This window comes from Colletotrichum siamense, assembly GCF_013390195.1.
Source record: "Colletotrichum siamense strain Cg363 chromosome Unknown KSG_Cg363_contig01, whole genome shotgun sequence".
NCBI lineage: Eukaryota > Fungi > Ascomycota > Sordariomycetes > Glomerellales > Glomerellaceae > Colletotrichum > Colletotrichum siamense.
The window spans coordinates 5,640,619-5,660,629 of NW_023501014.1; the positions used below are offsets into that span (position 1 = coordinate 5,640,619).

General features: G+C 55.6%; 6 protein-coding genes across 6 annotated transcripts; 1 reads left to right on the forward strand and 5 right to left on the reverse strand.

The window, feature by feature from the left end:
- Positions 1-631: 631 nt before the first annotated feature.
- Positions 632-1,675, reverse strand: DPB3-0 (DNA polymerase epsilon subunit C; the record flags this gene model as incomplete). The annotated part of the gene is made up of 1 exon (XM_036633274.1): positions 632-1,675. One exon carries the CDS (start codon positions 1,673-1,675, stop codon positions 632-634), a length of 1,044 nt encoding a protein of 347 aa, XP_036502120.1.
- Positions 1,676-4,913: 3,238 nt separating this feature from the next.
- SAY1 (Steryl acetyl hydrolase 1) lies at positions 4,914-6,224 on the reverse strand (the record flags this gene model as incomplete). The annotated part of the gene is made up of 2 exons (XM_036633275.1): positions 4,914-5,780; positions 5,844-6,224. 2 exons carry the CDS (start codon positions 6,222-6,224, stop codon positions 4,914-4,916), a joined length of 1,248 nt encoding a protein of 415 aa, XP_036502378.1.
- A 1,195-nt stretch (positions 6,225-7,419) lies between these two features.
- Positions 7,420-8,689, reverse strand: rnp-2 (mRNA-capping enzyme subunit alpha; the record flags this gene model as incomplete). The annotated part of the gene is made up of 2 exons (XM_036633276.1): positions 7,420-8,377; positions 8,496-8,689. The coding sequence occupies 2 exons, from the start codon at positions 8,687-8,689 to the stop codon at positions 7,420-7,422; spliced, it is 1,152 nt and encodes a 383-aa protein (XP_036502119.1).
- Positions 8,690-9,216: 527 nt separating this feature from the next.
- On the reverse strand, positions 9,217-11,355 carry ATG20 (Autophagy-related protein 20; the record flags this gene model as incomplete). Its single annotated transcript, XM_036633277.1, has 5 exons — positions 9,217-9,312; positions 9,361-10,485; positions 10,538-10,804; positions 10,856-11,181; positions 11,259-11,355. The coding sequence occupies 5 exons, from the start codon at positions 11,353-11,355 to the stop codon at positions 9,217-9,219; spliced, it is 1,911 nt and encodes a 636-aa protein (XP_036502114.1).
- A 979-nt stretch (positions 11,356-12,334) lies between these two features.
- On the reverse strand, positions 12,335-13,405 carry CGCS363_v001429 (uncharacterized protein; the record flags this gene model as incomplete). The annotated part of the gene is made up of 4 exons (XM_036633278.1): positions 12,335-12,464; positions 12,524-12,730; positions 12,909-12,992; positions 13,044-13,405. 4 exons carry the CDS (start codon positions 13,403-13,405, stop codon positions 12,335-12,337), a joined length of 783 nt encoding a protein of 260 aa, XP_036502113.1.
- Positions 13,406-14,963: 1,558 nt separating this feature from the next.
- tpr1 (Tetratricopeptide repeat protein 1) lies at positions 14,964-18,655 on the forward strand (the record flags this gene model as incomplete). Its single annotated transcript, XM_036633279.1, has 2 exons — positions 14,964-17,558; positions 17,615-18,655. The coding sequence occupies 2 exons, from the start codon at positions 14,964-14,966 to the stop codon at positions 18,653-18,655; spliced, it is 3,636 nt and encodes a 1,211-aa protein (XP_036501180.1).
- Positions 18,656-20,011: the final 1,356 nt, after the last annotated feature.

Below are 20,011 nucleotides of genomic sequence, written 5' to 3' on the forward strand. Positions count from 1 at the left end.
CCTGCCGGCGGGGTATCGTCTTATATGCATATGTGACGTAGGTGCATAGGGGGCGGGGCGAGAGAGCTCACCCCGAGAGCTGACGTACTATGTACAGTTGGTAGGTGATTTGAGACAGAGAGGTCCATGGACTTGTGAGAATGAGATGAAATTATCTTGATATAATTACACAAATTTGCGAGCTTGCTTGGCCCCCTATCCCCCATTGATTTCACAGCATGAGGCAAGCAAAGAGACCCCGCCGAGGTGCCGTGCCGCGCCGGGTTGGTGAGAAGTGAGTTTCAGATGGCCCACGGTGTAAGTCAGTCGGTATCAGCAGCACATGCGAGAACCATCTTGAAGCGCAATATAATCTCTTCATTCTAAAAATGTGAATGTGAATGTGAATGCTGTCCAACGACAGGCCCAATGCGCATACAAGGAAGACAAGCCGTCCATGGCATGCAAGTGTGAGGAAGCAGCGCTTAGTTCCTCCGTGCCGTGTACCCTATGCCCCCAAGTGACAAGTTTTCGTTGTGTCACCCAACGCCGATGTAGATGCTAGCCAGTCCAACGCCAGTCCTCATAACCCTTTCATAGTTCTCGTCATTCAAATAATCTCGACCCCGATGCGATGTGCAGAAACAGTTTCTCACGTAGCCTTCTTCTTGCGACCACCCTTGCCCTTCTTCTTCGTCTCAACCTCCATTTCCTCCTCACTCTCTGTGTCGGCCTTGGAGCGGCCACCCCTCTTCTCTTCGTCGCCGACCTTGAGGGCAATGTCGGCCAAGAAATCATATTGGCCGTCTCTTTCGATGACTTGCTTCAACATCTGTGCCGTTACACGCTTGGAGTTCTTCTCCTTGGCGATCTCTGCGCTCTTACTGACAACTGCAATCATAAATAGCTCGAGGGCCTTGCCAACGGCGATGGGTGTTTGTTGAGCCACCTTGCCGACTTCCTCATCGGCCTGCATGATGCGCTTTATCCTGGCAGTGGGGAACTTGGTCCGAACTGGAGAGGGCTCGACTGGCGGCGGCGAGGGAGCCGACTGTGTGTTCTTCCTTGGAGGCATGGTGGCAGAACCTGGTGTCTGGGGCAAAGCTTGATTGTCGGAATTTGGGTTGTACGGAATGTCGTAGAGATTGGGCGTTGTGCCGTACTGTTTTTTCTCTACGTATTGGTGGCTCTGGGGTGTTGGTGGTTGATATTGGAGTTGATGCTGATCTTGATATTTGACGGGTTGCTGCCCATATGGGCTTGGTGGGGGTTGCTGCGGAGAAGGCTGCTGCTGCTGTTGCTGTGGTGGTGGCTGCGGCGGCTGGTGGTTGTACTGCGGCGACAGGTACTGCTGGTGCGGTTGGTGGTGGTGCTGGTGGTGCGGGTGGATTTGCTGCACGGGTGGCTGATAAGAGGAATATTCGGACTTGAATGCCGTAGAGGACGGGTAGTGGGGCTGCTCCTGTTTGATGTGTACAGGAGTAGAAGTCGGCTGGTGAGGTTGGTAGGCGCGCGACGGGGACGAGGAGTATTCATATACCGGCGGCGCAGGTCCTGAAGTTTGCAGTTTGCTCAGGTCCAGGTGCTGCTGCTGGTGCTGCAGATTGTGCTGTGGAGGTGTAGGCGGGGCGGGTGCTGCCGAATAAAAGGAAGAGAGGTCTGGCGACTTGGGAGCGTAGGCAGTGTCGTCCGCCATTTTTATTTTTTTTTCCCTCTCCCTCACCCGGCTAGGTAGGTCCTGCTCTGGCGCTGTTCTGGAAAAATTAGAAGGCCGCTATTTTTTTTTTCGTCCCTCAAAGTGGAGGACGAATGGCAGGGGGTGACTTGGCTGGGTCGGGTTGGGGTGCAATGGCCAAGGGTGTCCAAGAACCGCCTATGGCAGCGTGGGAGCGGAGACAGGATGATTAAGCGAGGAACAGGGGGTGGATGATTTCTTGGAGAACAAAAAGCACCTGCTTCCCCTCTTGTTCGGCTCGGGTGGTTTCTTTCAATGACTTGCGTCTCTCAACGCGAGCAATCCCTTGTGCGTGGGTGTATGCTCGTCAGTGGTATAAACAACTGACTGGACTGGGATATAGACTGGGACCGGCCAGGGCAATCGTTCCGTGTTTCCCGTGGACGGCGGCGTGAGTCTGATTTAAGCCTGGCTGCCGCGTGCGGTATGTATAGGCACTGAGGCAGTGACAGCTTGTCCCAGCGCTACGTCTGCTGGGATGCGTGAGACGGGATGGAGTCCTTGGGACGCGGGGCTAATGCAGTGTCGCCTTGGTGGTGGCAGTGAACGAGGCAGAAGCAGTACAGATGCTGTAGGCTCGACTCGCGGATGACATGCAGAACGAGACAGGATGGAGATGCGTGCTTGTGTGCGTGTGGAGGGGAAGATGTCCCAGTGTGAGCTGCGTGCAAGTCAGCCTGAGCCAAGGTGATGGGCAGGGCTGAAGTACACAAGCAAGTCACGACGAGACAGAGAAGAGCAAGGCACGTCTGAGAAGGCCGATAAGCTCCCACATTCTCTGATATACAGACACACGACAAGAGCGCCAGGTCGCTGTTACGACCAGGGCAGACAAGCAGGCGGAAGGAGCCTTCTCGCGACTCAAGTCTCAGTCCTCAAATTGAGAGGGGCAACCTGCAGCGTGGAAAGACGTCTCCGGGCCTCGAAGCAGGCAACAACGTGTTTGTGGTAGGGCTGATGGATGCAGACAGTACCAGAAGCTCGAAGCGACGGGACGTCGTGGCTGAAGAGGGCGTGGCCGTGAGACAAGAGGTCTGTTTGTGCAACGATACACAGACAGAGCTCGTCGATGAAATGGAGAAGTCGCGATTGGGCCCGAGCGCTGAGTCAGGAAAGACTTTGGCGATATGGCAGCTTCGGTACGATAAGGTTTCGGTGTGAGAGGCGAACCAGGATGCAACTGCACTGGGTTCGGGGGTGCTGGGAAGGAGGCGGTGGGCGCGCAGGTCGTGGTGCGGTCAGGCGTGAGGTGCGGGGCAGCGGTATGTTCGGCCGTGATCCAATGAGGTGTTGTTGGCGGCCGCAAGAGAGACAAGAAGGAAAAGGGGTGATGAAACGTGTGAATGGGCGTGTTATGTCGTCAAGATGGGCCAGTGAGGCCAACGGAGGCGCGGCGTGATGTCTTGCTTGCTTGCTTGCTTGCCTACCTCTGGCGGACTGGCTGGCAGGCACGAGCGGCAGGCGGCAGGAGGCAGTTGCCAGGCAAAGTGGCAGCAGGTGCAGGTGCAGTTGCAGCTGCTCTGCGCTGGCTGGTGTCCGGTGTTTGCGACGGTTGGTTGGACGGAGGCGGAAGGTCAAGGTTACGACGGCCCCGTGATGATGGCAGGTGTGGCCAGCGGGTGGGTGGGCTTTTGGCAGGCGGTGCGGGTGGTGTAAGGCAGCTGGACTGTGGACATGGACCTCGCGGTGGGCAGAAGCGGGCTCCTTTCATAAGGCGATGGATTCGCAGTGGGAATGCCCACCGTTTATATGCGCGTCGCGGGTCACAGCTCCCCTTTGCTCCCCTCTGCCTTCTCCAAAAAATCACCCCCAGTTGCAGGGGCCACGCTGTTATCCTGATTGGACCAGGATCCTCGACCTCTTAGTGTCTCCCGCGCTTTACCGTTTCCCACTCCAGTACCAACACTGCCTCTACCACCACCAATACTTCACGCTCAAGTACCTACCTCGATGGCTAGCTTCTCCAGTACCGCCCTTAGGTACTCAAGCTTGCCGTCTTAGCTCCAAACTGTCATCTGCCACCAAATCCTCGTCTCTCTCTTTTTTTTTTTTTCGACCGCGATATTTGTCCATGCCTCGCCACCACCTTTCCGTCTTCTTTTTTTTTCTTGTCGTTCGTGCCACAAACCTCGCCCATTTTACAGTACAAACCTCATCCGTCACATTGCCGGTTCGTTAACGGCGCGAGCGTCTCGCCCTCCCCACTGTTGGCCCAGTCTGCATATTGCAGCTTCGCGGATGCACTTGTACCTTGCGGCGCACCCGAAGTAACCTCAAGCAGGCTGAAAGAAGCGTCGGCTCACTGAGGTAGCCTGGCTGGCTGACCGTCAATGACAACTCAGCTCACGCCTCTCGTTGCCTGCTTTCCAGCCAATATTCGCGCACTCACACACGCGGCCTCAGTAGGCTCTAGAGGGACAGCTCAAATATCGCACGTCGAGATGTCATGTACAAACGAGTCTGACCTCGCGGCTTCGCACCGGCATCAGCCTTCACTCGCTTTATATCGATGAGACACATCGTCAAACCCCGCGCCGTCCTCTTCAATGCTGCCTGGAGCTGGCACCCTCCCTGCACCTTGGGCTCCTTCGACCCTTTTCGCCGCACACCGTCATCAAGGGCCCCCATCGTCCCAAGTCAAATGGCCTTGCCCGTCGCAAAACGTCGCCTTCATCGAGTCGCTGACTGTCTAGGCCATCCATGACCTCACGCTGAGACCCACAATAGCTCCTTACCTTTACCACCTACCCGTCTGAGCTTTGCGACGACCCTCCCGTCGCGAGTCGCACTTGTCTCCGCCCGGGGGCTGGACCCGTGTGCAAGAACTCATCTGCATCTCTCAACGCGTCTCTGCAAATACTGACATGTTTGCTCGCGATCCCTCGGCAGAAATCCCGCCACTACCGCTGCAATCTCCCACTTGGCCAACGGCCCGGTATGCAGGAACGCACTCCAATCATGCAGGTAATCAAACCACGAAATCAATTCTATTGTTTGCGCACCCGCCCCAGCGCCTACCTTCTATTGGTCGTCACGAATGATGATAAAGATAGAGAAATAGCTGGAGACCAACAATAGGACACGACTGCAGAAGCCGAGTCCTCCAGCTCTGGTTTCGAGGTTGTGCGCCTCGGTCCATGACAGTTTTTTACTTGATCTAATCTGACCCCGACCGGCATCCGCCCCCTTGGCAGACGGCTTACTGAATGTGCTTCCGTATGGCTGACGTTAGTGTCCGCAGACCCTTGAGCCTCTTGTCCTCTGTGCTTGACAAGAACAGCGATACTACGGGCCAGGCGTGGATCCCGCCGTCCTCGCTGCGGCTGTCTACCTCGGTACTCTTCACCAATGTGTTGATCAGGTCCTTGATATCCGGCGCAAACACTTCCTCGGATCCGTATGTGATGAAGAAGCCGCATGGCGGGCTAGCTTCCGCCCACACCCGATGATCGCCACACTGCCCTGGAGACGCCGTTTGGTCGTAGGCATGCGTGTGTCCGGCGTACTGTGTCGCGTATTTCCACAGCGTGTCGCGGTCAAGGTAATCGCTAGCCGAGTTTTCGTGTTTGGTTGATATCAGTCGTGCCCATGGCGAAATTAACACGCAGAGTCCTGGGAGCGGCGATTCAGAAGCTCGCCGCAGCGACTGCTGGCTTTCGCCCTCCGATGGTGCAGAGTCGTCCCCTTTCTCCTTGAATGCTCTTGCTTCATTCATGTGGCCCAGCTCCAGCAGCAGCGTCAACATCAGAGTCCCTCCTGCCGAGTCCCCTGCGATGACCACTTTCTTCGGGTCTCCCGCAATGGAGAGCACATGCTTGTATCCCCTCAAGGTCTCGTACACCTGCGTCGGGTACTTCTCATCGGGAACGAGCGTGTACTCGAGCGCGAAGATGGCTGGGTTCTGGTAGCCTTGCTGAACCAGCAGCGCGTGCCACGACAGGAGGAATTCGAGGTAGAAGTAGGCAGAGCCCATGGCAAATCCGCCGCCATGTGCATAGTAGACGACAACATCGGGTGGTTTGGTAGCGTCCTTGTTGATCCAGACGCCCTGGAATCCATGGCGACCCTGCCGTCGAGAACTAAGCCACCGCATCTCACACGTGAAGAAAATGGAGCAAACTAGACTTACATGTTGTTTGTACTCCCGCCAGCTGACGGGTGATCTGATATACCCATGCCGCAGCATGCGGAACCGTAGGAACGGCAATGAGATGTACTTTGAGAAGAAGACGCGGCCAATGTTGGTGGGCAGGTTCGCAAAGGCGTAGCGCACGCAGCGGATGACGAGGTCCTCGAAGAAGCTCGCCCGCTGCACGAACGGCGACCTCTCGTCCGGGCTCAGCAGGAACCGTTCGCGGAACAGCGAGCTGGGCAGCTCAAACAGCAGGAAGGGCAACGCCTTGATGGCCACCACCGCCGTGGGGAAGAAGCCGACATTGAGCAAAAGCTGCGGCGTCAGGAATATAACAAAGACCAGGCAATCGAGCAGCGACACGGGGCCGAGAATCATGGTGGGCGGATGGGGGAAACTTGGTGTTACTAGGTTGTTGGAGGGCCAATTGAGTCTATCATGGACGGATGTGTAAGTTGGACGCGCTGAGGAGGGTCATGGCAAGGAGAATAGTAATGGGACAGGGCAATTGAGGTTCAAGATTAGCTCTATCGGAACTCCCAGTGTTCCTCCCTTCGCCGCCGGCCGGGTGGTTCGTCGTCGCTGCTAAGGTAAGATTGGGAAACTTTAGGTTTGTGACGTCTTCGAGGTTTGCGGAAGCCCGTGCCTGGATCGGTCCCTGCCTGCCTGGGCTGGCTGGCTGCAATGGCGGGGTGCTGCGTGCTGCTACTGCCAGGGGCGCCTATGTAGGTAAGGCGGGAAAGCCAGCCAGCAGCGGGTTGCTGGCTATTACCTGCCCTGAGTTTGTTGGGAAGCTCCTGAGGGAATCAGCAGTGACGCGGGGCTTCGTTCACATGCATTCTGTACAGCTCGACCATGCGTATCTCACAGTACCTTGGATCCCAGCTGAGCTAATTGCTAGTGCTTTACGAATACTCTTTTTCCTCCCTTGCTCATCCGAAAGTTGCCAAAACGTGCCCTTTAATGTTCTGGCGAGAAATGATAGCCAAGACCTTGCTGAGTCAAGGTGAAGGGGGCGCTGCGCTGCGAGACAGACAACCCCTTGGCTTCCTCCCGTCACAGTTTGGCTTGTGAATATGGAACATACTCGTCAACAACCGCGATGCATCATTTTCTTCTCCAAGCTGCGTTATTAAATGTGGTTATTTTGTTTTCTTCTTCGCTCGACTTGTATAATAGTAACAATGACGACCCTGGCGGGCCATACCCCAAAATTGATGAACGAATCCCCTTGAGTCCGACCCATGCCTGATATCCTGAGCTGCAAACGCCGAAATAACTGCTATCGTGCGCCTATCGAAGCCCGGCACCCCCAAAAAATTGTTGAGACCAAGACGCGATATGATGTTTGCAAAAGAAGAAGAAGTCTTGCGAGCTCTCTTCTCCGTTTCAGACCGCCATCACCCACTCTTTTCTCCGCTGCCGGCGTAAACACCAAGACGCCTCTGTCGCCCGTACTCACACACACATACACACATACAAACCCTGCCGCCCCAGACCTCGCGAAGCCTCCGGACAACCTCACTCCGGGAGTCGCCACGGGATGTTTTTGAACACGCGATTAGCGGGTCGCTCATCTCTTCCTCGTTTTCCAGCAGTCTTTGATTCCCTTGGCCGCCTCAGCTAGGTCCTTCTCCGTGACGCGGTCCTCGATACTCTCCATCACGCTCTTGATCGTGGAAATGTGATTGGCTTCGGCCTTATCATCGCGGAAGCGAATGATCCTCCACCGGTTCTTGTCGTCCTTGTGGCACTCGACGATGCGGTTGTTCAGCGGATCCCCAAGGGACTTGAGCGTCTCCCACTCGTCCTCGGTGATGTGCACCTCCGAGAAGAACTGGTACTGTCCGTCGCCCATGAAGCTCCACAGCTCTGAACGCGGCACACTTTCGTAGTCAATGTACGGCTCCGTGAAGTCGTCAAAGTTCTCGTCCGGGTGGACCGTCGGAAAGTTCAAGCGTAGCCGGCAATCCACCGTGTTCTCTTCAGGCGGCTTCCACTTGAGGATGTGCGGGTCGGTGCCGTGCTTGTAGTCGGATGATACGCACGTGAAGATGAGGCCGTCGTTGCCGTGTCGCAGCTTCGGCAGGATTTCGCGAAACATCATTTCTATGCCGTACGAGAGCTGCATCGACTTCATCTCTACGAGGAACGGCTGGAAGTCCTTCTCCTCCGGGTACTGTTTGAACAAATCGCGATAAGGCTTGTAGATGTTTTCCTGGAAGTACGCCAGGCGCTTATCGAGGGTGCGCGACATGAGGTCCTGGCCGTCGAGAACCAGGCAATCGAAGACGAGGAAGCGAGGAGCCTTTTGACCGCCGCCAACGTCGTCCATGACCAGCTCGCCGTCGACGATAGTGCGCGTGTGGTGCTTGCCCACGTCATCTTTGCGCGGGAAGTGGAAGCTGCTGTTCTTGATGAACCAATAGTCATTTTTGCGGTCGATGAGGTAGTGAATCTCGCGGCCGCTCTCGTCCTCGGTCAGGTACAGCAGGTACCGGATGCCGTCCGACTTCTCGCAGACGTAGTAACTATTCGTCGCGTTGAGTCAGCAAATCTACTCGCGCGTTTTCTCATCTTCTTGGTGTTGTCCGACACCTCTACGTCAGGCGAGAGGGATGGGCGCGGGCGGGGAAAAGGTGCACTCACTCTTTGTTCCGGAGCTCGTCCATGTGCTTGCGCGCGAAGCTGACGGGCTGTGCGCCGGGGAAGCTCGTTTGATTGCGATGCAGGAGATTTGCAACCTCCCGGCGCAGATCGAAGAGCAGCTGCCCCTCGGCCTTGATGCCGGGTTCTGCGATTGAGGCGATTGGGCCCTCTGGGGGCGGCTGTACGCCGTCCATCTTGTGTGTTGTGTTGCGCAAAGGAGAAAGTACAAACAGGTCCGGCCTAGCCTCGCGACGACGAAAAGTCTCGGAGCTTTATCGGTTTCTTATCGATAAGCGATACCTCAGGGAGCTGTGCCGTACCTAGGTAGGTAGGGTACCTAAGGTGTGCTGGAGCCTGGAACTCGCGACAGCCCGAACCTGCCTACGTTATGAGGATATGCCAAGCTGCGCCAAGCCATTTTTAGTGTTTACGAAATGGCTCAACTACTTTCTTTCAAGGTGTCACAGTCACAAGATGCACTCAGTCTGGAACAGCAAGCTGAACTAATCTGATTATTTCATGGACTATTCAATGGCTTTTACGAACGGCAAGCCCTCGTAAACGCCAAATGACCTTCGTCGTTTCGCCAACTGACGAGCGAACCTCAACCAAGCCTGCAGAATCAACGCCTCGTCAAATTATAGGAACAAGCCGGCAGCTTTGAGCTGGGGCTGTTCTGATATCCACGCGCAAATTCATGTCCCGTTACCTCAACTCACACCTAGCTCTCGTCAATCTTGCTGACCTCGGCCTTGGCATCCTCCCAAGTCTCCTTGTTCTTCTTTGCCCATTCGATCTGGCTCTTGGCATACGCCAGCTGTTGTCGTGTTAGCTACGGTAATATCATAGATACCGGAAAACTTACCATGTAGCGGCGCAAATCCTCTTCCTTCTCTCCCTGGAATCTTTTGAGATCCTTCAAGATGCTGGCGCTGGCCTCCTTGACGTCATGTTCAGATACCACCTTGGCCTGCTCCAGCTGCTCGATGCTCTCTCTGGTCTTTCCGATCATGTCGCGGCGCGTCCTCTCAGGGTCGACGTCTGCCACTCCTTGAATCGCATGGCGAATCGGTCCGAAAATCTTATTCGTGATAGAGTTGCTGCTCGCGGCCTTCTTATGACCTGGCGTTGAGTTGCTTCTCTGCGGTACTCCCTGGCTTGCTGATGGCGCCGGCTCACCGTGGGTGGGAGGAAAGTCGGAGTCGATGGATGCCGTATCTTCGGCGCTACCCTCACGTTGGTGGTTCGACGTTCCCGCCTCTCTAAGGCTCGTTGATCGCTTCGGCGGGGGTGTAATCTGTTGACTGCTACTCAAGTACTGCTCAATGCGTTTGGCTTCTTGCTCGCTCCGCTCCAGCTGATCAAGCAGCGCAATCTTCTTGTTGAGTTCATCGCTCGTCTGCTCTTGCTGCACGCGCTTCAGAACTCTGTACTTGAGTACGCTGCGGACAACGCCCGCAAATTGCGCATTCTCGCGCATAGGCTCCGCAAAGCTTGCACCGAGCGATCCGGACAGTTCTTCCGTTGCAATGTATGACGAGTCGGCGGCCTGTCCCACCCTCTCAAGCGCAGGTCCCAATGACGGTGCCTGTTCCGACAGCGCAAACGCGTTGAACTTGGAACCCAGTTCGCAGAGATCGGCAGCAAGAGCTGACAGATGGCTGAGTGTCCGACGGTTGACCTTTTCCATAGATCCAGACAAAAGTTGCTCCAGTTCCTTAATCGAGGCCTCATACGTGATGAAGTACGGGTCGAGTTCCTGTTCGCTAAGGTTATGGCTGTCGGGGGGGAATCGGCCAAATACGTGAGAGCCTGTTCCGGCAATGGCGTTGGGATCGACACCTGGGCCTCCCGTCGTTCTCAACTTCGCGGAGCTGGCTGGTACGGGAAGGAAGGCGTGGGCGGGTGTAGGATTCGCTGGGTCCAGAGGCGGCGCCTTCAGGACGGACTTGGGGACTGAGGCTACGGGGTGAGAGTGCAGGACCTCACTCTAAAGAAAAATCAGCCACAATAATGCCATCGCAACGATGACATGGACTCACCCAGCTGGCATTGGGGTCAAGAAATCTCCACCACACCCCATCGACTCGGACTTCCTCCATGCGCCGGCAGCGGTTCAGAAACACAGCGAGCATGCGCTTGCGCAAGTCAATAATCTGCTGGTCTTGCTTCGCGTTCGTGGGGTTCGCGGCGTAGTCGGCCATTGTGTGCTTCTCGGGAATCGGGGGTATGATCAGGGTGGGATGCAGACGGGTAAGCGCTTCTCGCAGCGAAGCGAACTCTGAGTATCTTCGGCGGACCTCGAGGTTCTAGTTTCTTGTCAGCACACAGCCCTAGTCTCAAGTATTTAACCAACTTACCCCGGTGCGAATGGTGTAGACGATGTATCTACCACCACTCTCTGCGCTCTTTCCTGCATCCGTAATGAGGATGGGCATCGACGGGTTCTCGTAGAGAATCTGCTCGACGCGACTCTCATAGCCACCGGGCTTTGGGCGAGGGACGATATCGCCCCTGTCTCTAGCAACAGGCTCATTGTCACTGCTCTCAACCTCGCTCTCGTCGTGGCCGAGGCCGCGATTCTGGGGAGCCTCGTCGCTTGTAGTGGACGGGGTCTGAGGGATGTCGAATCGCTGGTCTAGAGTCTCCCAGTCGGCATCAGCACTGTCTGAGGAATCATCCAGATCTATGGTTTCCATCATCTTGAGAATCTTGCTGGTCGCCTGGTGTTGTATTGGGGGGATGGTCGCAACATACACTCACGAGAGGTAGGAGAGGCCGGGTTGGCCGAGGAGGAAGTCAGGCTGTCCCGCCTGTCGAAGCTGGTCCCATAGGGGTTGTTATCCTCGTCGTTCCACATGATGCTAGCCGTGACTGAAGACAACAGCAAACAAAGCTAGAGGCTGTGATTCAATCGTGCGAAAGGGTTTGCGGTCTCAGTTAGGCTGCGCGCCGGGGGGATGCGCAGCTGAGCCGGGTGTAGCGGGGGAGGGGTGTGGAGGCAGTCGGTAGCATGCGACAATCAGCGATCGGGTGATTGTGAGTATCGGAGTCGAGAAAAAAATATCCCAGTAGCTCAGTGATAGAACCCAAGTCCCAGGGCAGACTGTGGATGTGGTCGAAGTGCGGACAAGAGGTCGGTCGGCCGTGGGGGAAAGAGGTTGATGGGTGGTGAGGTTCGTGTGGTGGTTGGACTAAGGTAAGCTCCAGGGTGCAGCAGGTGCAAGTGCCATTCCGGCCGGAGACCCAGGCAATGACGAAGCCACCTCCGGGGCCTGCTTTGGCCTTACCTTACGCACCCGGACTGGGTGGTACCTTCCATTCCTCAGTACCTTAGCAGGTACCTACCTGTTTGTACCTCACCTCACCTCACTCACCAGCTTACCTTAGGTACCTTCTCAGCCAATGGGTGCCCCCAAATGTGCCTTACCTCACCACTTTGTCCTACTGGCGCACGGGCCAGAGTGACACAACTACCTGACTTACCCCTGCTTTAGCAACCCGCAGTGCCGCTGTTTTGTTCTGGAATATGCACATCTCGGCACATCTCTGAATTATGAATGCACACATGCAACTGTCAAGGGGAATCTTTGTTTGTATTGGCTTGGTTGAACACACCCCTGCGGTTCATCTGCCGCCGTAACCTGACTCCATCATCTAAGCATCCTGTGGACCTGTCAAGCAACCCTCAGACTCCTGAGACCACTCCATCCACCATTAAAAATCCATGCCAAAATGGATTCGTATCAAAAACATGTTTCTGCCATGTCTCTTGCTTCCCATGGCAAGTCATCTCAGAACGACGTCGTGTTCGTTTCAGCAATTTCAGCCAACTTTGTCTATGCTACACGGCGAAGCTGGTCCGGTGCGTATCGACCGCCGCCTTGATGAACTGGCCTTGGCGGAGAAGGCGGCGGCGAGTCGATGTCGAATTCCTCAGCGCTATCCGACTCATCATGATACGGCGTACTGCATTCAATTGTAAGTTTGGGAGTAACTTCTAATACTTAAGTCAACCATGCCTGTACTCCTGGATCTTCGGAGGGTCTCGCTGAGGAGTGACTTGGTTGTTGCGAGTTCCTTGCGTGGGGTAACTGAGGTCACCCGTCGAGAGCCGGCCAACCATTTCAACTGTGCGAAGCGTCACCTCCATCGGATCCTTTCGAGCTTTCTTGGGTGATCCATCCCTGTCGACCTCCTTCTTGCGTTTGACGACTTTGTGATTTTCACTCTGTCTGGTGGTTGTGTCAGCCTTCCCATCAATTCTGATAAATGAGCTCTCATAATCTGGGCTTTTGGACTGCCCGCCTTCCACAGCCATTGAAGATGTCGCAGATCGGTTGCGTGAAGGTATGTCATCAACTCTAGCGAATTATCAGCAGATAGCAGCGGGTTGAAGATCAATGCACCGACTTGGGGTTTCCTAGAGCACCCGTCATACGCGGAGAGGTCTCTGACTTGGATCTCGGGATGGCCATGACCCGCGTTTTGAGAGCACTTTCTCTAATTAGCTTTGCCATCTTCGTCTCCGTGAGATTCTTCTCATACCTTCTCATTGGCTTGATCTTGCGAGGGCTGTGACGAGGCTCATCTCTGTGGTGACATTGACCGGCAGGGATGTCTTGTTCGATGTCAAGCTTTGCCTTCTCTTTTCCCTTCTTTCGATTCCTCGTTTCCTCAGTTGTCGCGTGCACCTTCATCGAGGTCTTGGACTCGATTGAGTCCTTCTTGATTGTTGCGGCCTGCTTCTTTCCTGGTTTGCGCGATGGGCCGTCGGGTCGCTCGGCGGACAAGACGTAGTCGTCACTGGCAACAGTAGCTCCGCAGGGAGAGGCAACGTTCTGTATGCTGCGACTGGCTTCGGGCTTTTGACGTGTTTTGGGGGACGGGGGAGTGGTGACAGACGTCATTGACAATCTCGATTGATGGCTGTCCCTTGTAGACACCGCATGGAGAGAGTTGGAGTCTGAGCTCGCAATGGTTGAAGCTCTGCCTACCGGGGTGCTGAAGATTCCGAATAGCCTGCGGGCCAGTGACGGCCGTCCACTTGACGCCTCTTGTGGACGCGAGTCACCTCGAGGATGTGTCCATGGTTGGTTTGACCACATGTTCTGAGAAGGCGGCTGCGGTACTTGTTGTCCTTGACGGCTGTTTTGGGCGACAGGAGTCGCATATGTTCTCTGAGGCGGGAACGGGTGTTGATAGCCGCCTTGAATAGACACGCCGTGGTTTAGATATGGCTGGTAGACCACTGGGTACATAGGTTGAGGCGGAGGTATCGGCGCCGGGATCGGCATCGGCGTCGGTACATAAACCGGAACGGGCGGTGGAGGTGGTGGAGGGATATGAAAGAAGGTCGGGGGAGTAATCATAATTGGGGGTGGCTGTTGTATGACAGAAAGTCCGTTATGTCTGAACGGAATCGATGGCTGAGTAACGATGGAGCTGGCCCGGCTATCAACTCTGCGCCGACGGCGGCGTGCCTTACGGACGAGAACGAAATCTTGATCAGTCCATTCCTTCTTCTTTTTCTTCGACTTGAAGAAGAACCATAGAGAGAGTGCAAAGACAGTAAAGACCACGGCGATACAGACGATAATTCCGGCCTGTTGAGCCTCTGTAAGACATCCCCATCCAAAGCAGGTGGTGTCTGAATTTGGCGATGTGGGAGGCAGTGGCCCGGTCGGCTCCTCGGCTTGGCGTGCGGAAATTCGACTCGAATCTTCAAAATGTGATCTGCGGACCCAAGAGTTGAGTCTCGCCCCCGATGAAGAGATGGCTGGCATGACGGAGTCTTCACATCTCAAGTCGGATCGGTGATGAGGGTGGAGGCGTTCTGATTTGAGATGAGGAGGAGTGGGAGGAGACTGCTTATGGCTTGAAGTAGTATATCGGAGAGACAGTCGAGAGACGGTCAAGACCTCGACCGAGAGCAATGTTTAGGGGGAAGGAGGTAATAGTCGTTCCTTACTGCTCTCTTCCAATTTCGAACACATTCATTTCACCATTGAAAAAAGTTTTCCGCAGTCTTCATGTGAATTGGACTGTGAATCAAACTTAGATTAAAATCTCACTAGTAATTCTATCAAAATCAAGCTTCACCTTCATATTTTTCTTCGTTGTTCATGCTGGAAGGGAAAGAACGACCAAATACATGGTATTTGTAGGTGCGTGTAAGTGAGCTGGCTAGGTCCTCGGTACCTGAGGCACAGGGTGACAGTCTGGTCTTTAAAAGTACTGTCTACTTCAAAGACATCAGCCAATCAAAGCACACATTGGCAGCAGCTGTGAATGCAGGAGAGCCCCACTAGCGTCTTTACAGACCCACCTGTGCAAGGCCAACGCGACTGAGTGATCCTTTCCTCAGCCTCATCCCAGCTCCCCCGAATTCCTTAATTACTTCTTTCTTATCAACCCATCCCATCGCCATATCCATCCGAGGCATGTCATAGCCTCTCATCCGCCACAATGTCAGCCCACCGGAACGGCGCGATGAACGGTGCCAATGGCACAACGAGTGCGCCAGTCAGCAAACGGTTCTCTGACATCCCGGCTGCTATCGACGTTCCTGTTCAGGGCGAAGCCGAAGACGAGGCCGTCGAAATCGATCTCCTCGAGCTATTCGACGACCCGACCGAACTTTGCACCCTTTTCGAAAATGAGCGCGCCGCTCGTACCTACTGGATGACCGTTTCGCTGGCCTACGCCAAGCAGAAGAAGATCGACCATGCCATCGAAATGCTGGTCCGTGGTGGAAACGCGATGCGCGACAACGGCCCCAAGGAGAAGCTCAGCATGATCTCTTGCCTCTGCTGGATGTACTTGTGGAAGAGTCGCGAGGCGCCGCGCCTGCCCCCCGATGGCGAGCTAGCCTCCGAGGCAAAGACGAAAGAATACTACCTGCAGCTGGCGACTTCGACACTCAACGATGCATCGCGCATCAACCCCGCGTTCCCTCCTCTGTTCCTCGCCCGTGGTGTTCTCCAATTGCTCAAGGCATCGCTGCAGACGCCGAAGACGGCTGGGCACGGCCAGGTTGATTCCGAGAGGGCAGACCTTCTGCGATCGGCACTGAAGGCTTTCGAAGACGCGATTCGAGTTTCCGGAGGCAAGAATATGTTGGCGATGATGGGAAAAGCGCGCACTTTCTTCTCGCTTGGAAAATACCCCGAGTCTTTGGCATGCTACCAAGATGTTCTGCAGAAGATGCCGGACTTTGTCGACCCCGATCCGAGAATCGGCATTGGATGCTGCTTCTGGCAGCTTGGCTTCAAGGATGACGCGAAGCTAGCGTGGGAGCGATCTCTTGAGATCAACCCCGATCACAAGGTCGGCAACATCCTTCTCGGTCTCTACTACCTCGACGCCAGTGGCCATATTCCCACCAACAGTCCCGAGTTTCTTCGTCTCTACAAGAAGGCCATGACCGAATACACTCAAAAGTCCTTCAAGCTCGACAAGAACATGCCCCTCACATGCGCCACCTTCGCTGGTTACTTCCTGTCCCGCAAACAGCTGCCTACAGTCGACTCTCTCGCGCACAAGGCGATTCAATACACGGATGTCAACGCCATTGCTAGCGACGGCTGGTACCTGCTGGCACGAAAGGAACACTACACGGGCGACCCGGACCGCGCAAGTGACTTCTATCGCCGGGCCGACGACGCTCGTGGAGGTTCTGAGCGTGGATACTTGCCGGCCAAGTTCGGTGCTGCTCAGCTTGCCGTGTTGAGAGGCGATTTGGGCGAGGCAAAGTTGCGTTTGGAGAAGATAATTCAGCAGTCCAAGAGTCACGAGGCCATGATATTGCTGGGAACTCTGTACGCCGAAGAGGTCTTTGCCAACCAGGACGCCGATGGCAAGGAAGACAAATCGGCTGAGATGAAGAAGGCAATTGGTCTGCTTGAAGGAGTTCGCGGTGCCTGGAAGGATTCCAAGAAGAGCATGTCTCCCGATGCCGCGGTTCTCCTCAATCTCGCTCGCCTTTATGAGACCGAGTACCCGGACAAGGCTCAGCAGTGTCTTCTCCAAGTCGAGCAACTTGAGCTCGAGCAGGTTCCTGAGGAGGAGCAACCGAAGGATATCGAAGATGAAGCTGAGAAGCGCGCTGCTCTGCGCAAGTTCTTGCCGCCACAACTTCTCAACAACATCGGCTGCTTCTACTCCCAGTCGGAGAGGCACGAGCAAGCAAGTGAGATGTTTGAGGCTGCCCTGGGCGCTTGTATGAAGATCGGCGAGAAGGATTCAGAGATTGACACTGATGCTCTCGTCACTACGATCAGCTTCAACCTCGGCCGCAGCTACGAGTCTCGTGGTCTTCTCGACGAGGCCATTGAGGTCTACGACGGCTTGCTCAAGCGCCATGATGATTACACCGACGCTCGCACACGACTGGCATATATCAAGCTCAGGAAAAACCCTAACAAGGAAGGCCCGGATGCCGTCGCGAAGCTGTACCAAGAGAACCCGCAAGACCTCGAGGTTCGCGCTCTGTATGGCTGGTACATGGGAAAAGTCCACTCGCGCAAGCGGCCACACAACATCAACGAGGACCACGAGTTCCGTCATTACAAGCACACTCTGCAGAACTATGATAAGCACGACCGATACGCTCTGGTCGGCATGGGTAACCTGTATCTGATCCAGGCGCGAGAGATGCGCCGCGAGTCGGACAGTGACAGAGCCAAGCGAAGCGCAACGTACAGCAAGGCGGTTGAGTTCTTCGAGAAGGCCCTCTCTCTGGATCCCAGGAACGCCTACGCAGCACAAGGTATCGCCATTGCGTTGGTGGAGGACAAGAAGGACTACAAGACGGCTCTTGGCATCTTCGTCAAGATCAGGGACACCATCAAGGATGCCCATGTTTACGTCAACTTGGGCCACATCTTCGCTGAGCTGAGGCAATGGACCAAGGCTATCGAGAACTACGAGACGGCGCTGTCAAAGGAGGGCAAGTCCAACGACCCCGTCATTCTTGCTTGCCTAGGCCGCACTTGGCTCAATAAGGGCCGTTCCGAGCGCGACCTGGATGCTTACCGACAGTCCCTCGAATATGCCAAGAAGGTAACCTACCCCTGTCTGAGCTCTGCTGACTACGATGCTAATTCTGTGACATTTAGGCCCTTGAAGCTGCTCCGGATCAAGTCCACTACAAGTTCAACGTTGCGTTTGTGCAGATCCAGATGGCGACAATGGTTTATGCGCTGAGTGAGAACCAGCGCACGGTGGCGCAACTTCAGGACGCCGCCGCCGGGCTCGAGGCTGCCATCTCAGCACTGGACGAGATTGCTGGCCACCCCCAGACCCCCTACCCCAAGCATGACGTTGAACAGCGTGCCAACATGGCTCGCAACACGCAACGCAAACAGCTCGAGAGAGCCATCGCCAGCCAGAAAGAGTACGAGGAGAAGAACAAGGAGAAGCTGCAAGCCGCACTGGAACAACGTCAAGCGGAGCTTCGCCGGCGCGAAGAGGAGCGCCAGAAGGCTCTGGAGAAGGAGCGAGAAAAGCAAGAGAAGATCAAGAGGGAAAGAGAGGAGATTGCTGCAAGGGATAGAGAGATTGCCGAGCGCCGCGCCGAAGAGGACAAGGCTCGTCAGGAGGCTGAGATGACCACAGACGAGGAAACGGGCGAGAAGGTCAAGCGGAAGAAGAAGCCGGCGCCGAGAGGCGATGGTGAAAGTCGTCCAAAGAGGGGGTCTCGCAAGAAGAGGGCGGAAACCGATGGCGACGAATCGGGAGAGGAACGTCCCACGAAAAAGAAGCGCCGTCTCACAAAGAAGGAATCCGTCAACAACACCAAGTACAAGTCCGCCGAAATCGTCGTGGACAGCGACGACGACGACGACGATGAGGATCCCCTCGAGCGCGCAGAAAGGGCTCTTGAGAAGGCTAGCTCCCCGTTATCCGACGCTGGAGACAAGAATGGCGACGAGGATGACCGGATGGATGTGGACAACAAGAACGACGATGAAGACGACGATGAGGATGCTGGTGTCAGCAGGCGGCAGCAGGCTTCACGGTCGAGAAGAGGCAGAGTCATTGACAGTGACGAGGAAGACGAAGATGAGGGTCCGACCAAGAACGGTGCCGACGCCCACTCTGACGACGAGGCACGTCCAGCAGCAGACACCAGCATGGCAGACGACGACGACGAGTAGAGGCAGGTAATGGCTCAAAGACTGGATTTGGGTATATCAGAGGTGGGCAGACGGAATCGCAAGTACAGCCATCAGGTGGCCGGAATTTTATAAAAGCGTCTGCGTCTATTTCGGCGGAGTGTAGTATAGGTATGATAGGATGGGAATTACATAAAATGGGACAATGAATTACCGACACGATAAACCGAGCAGTTTCGGGGGATCTGCCGACGGATGTGCATGCGAACCTTCACGGGCCGGCGCCGGGGCCTTGCCCCGTTGTTGAACTGAGTCGCGAGGGAAGGCTTTGTAGAGCGAGCAGACGGACTAGACTGACTGGTGTGCTTTGGTGACTGCACAGTAAAAGCTGACTACAACGGCGGCATTTCCCCCGCGGGGGCTCGCCCAAGCGCCAGCAAGACCGAACCCGACTTCAACGATGAACCCCGCGCTCCGGATCGTTGGAATATGTCGGAGCGGGTTTAAGCGGGAAATTCAAGCGGCAAAATCAAGCGACATTGGCGTGGCAGCGTGGTCGGTAGCGTGGCAGCATGCCTGCCGGTGGGGTTCCAACAAGGTTTCCGAGCACCTCGAAGCTTTCGTGATACGCCATGTACGTATCCTTCATCTGTTGGACTCGAGCGAGCAGGTGCAGATGCACGAGACGTCGACCGTCGCAACGCCAGACGACGAGCAGGACGCCAGAGTCGAGTCGAGTCTGGTCATGAGCACTATCTCACTGGACTGGCGCAAGTCGTCGGAGAAACTCCGCAAGAGCGGAGCTGGTGATGGACGTCAACGAGGGGGTATCGTGGACGAACCAGAGGTTTGGTTCTCCATGTTCCCGTCCCCCCAGCATCAGCATGCTTGCTACCCCTCGCCCGGCGCGGGGAGTGGATCGATATCACGGGGCGTCAGTTGCCGCTACTGCTCAGAGGGGCAAGCCCAAGCACTTTCTGGTTTGCTCGGCTCAAGGTTCGCCGCATGTTTAGACGTCACGCCTGGTTTTGAGACAGGTTGATGGAGGCGTTCGCACTCAGTCTGCTGCAGTCTGCGGTTGGTGTGTGTAGTTGCAATTCAGCGAGAGTTTGCCCGCCCATCACCGGCGCGTCTCTGCCCATTGGTGGTTGTCGTCGTTCCAGCGAGAATTGATCTCGGGACAGCCAATTGCCATTGGCCGTCCCTCCTCCCCCGCGGGCCCTGACAGGCTTCTCAGCACACCTTGGGTAGGTTCCATGCTTGTTGATGGGCGCTGCAGCTGCTGCCCTTGCCCTGCGGTGGGCAGCACACCGCACCAAGCACCGTCCACCCGGCGCCACCACCCACCTACACTACCGCAGTACACAACACAACCACGCAGCGTGCGTTCCTTTAGCC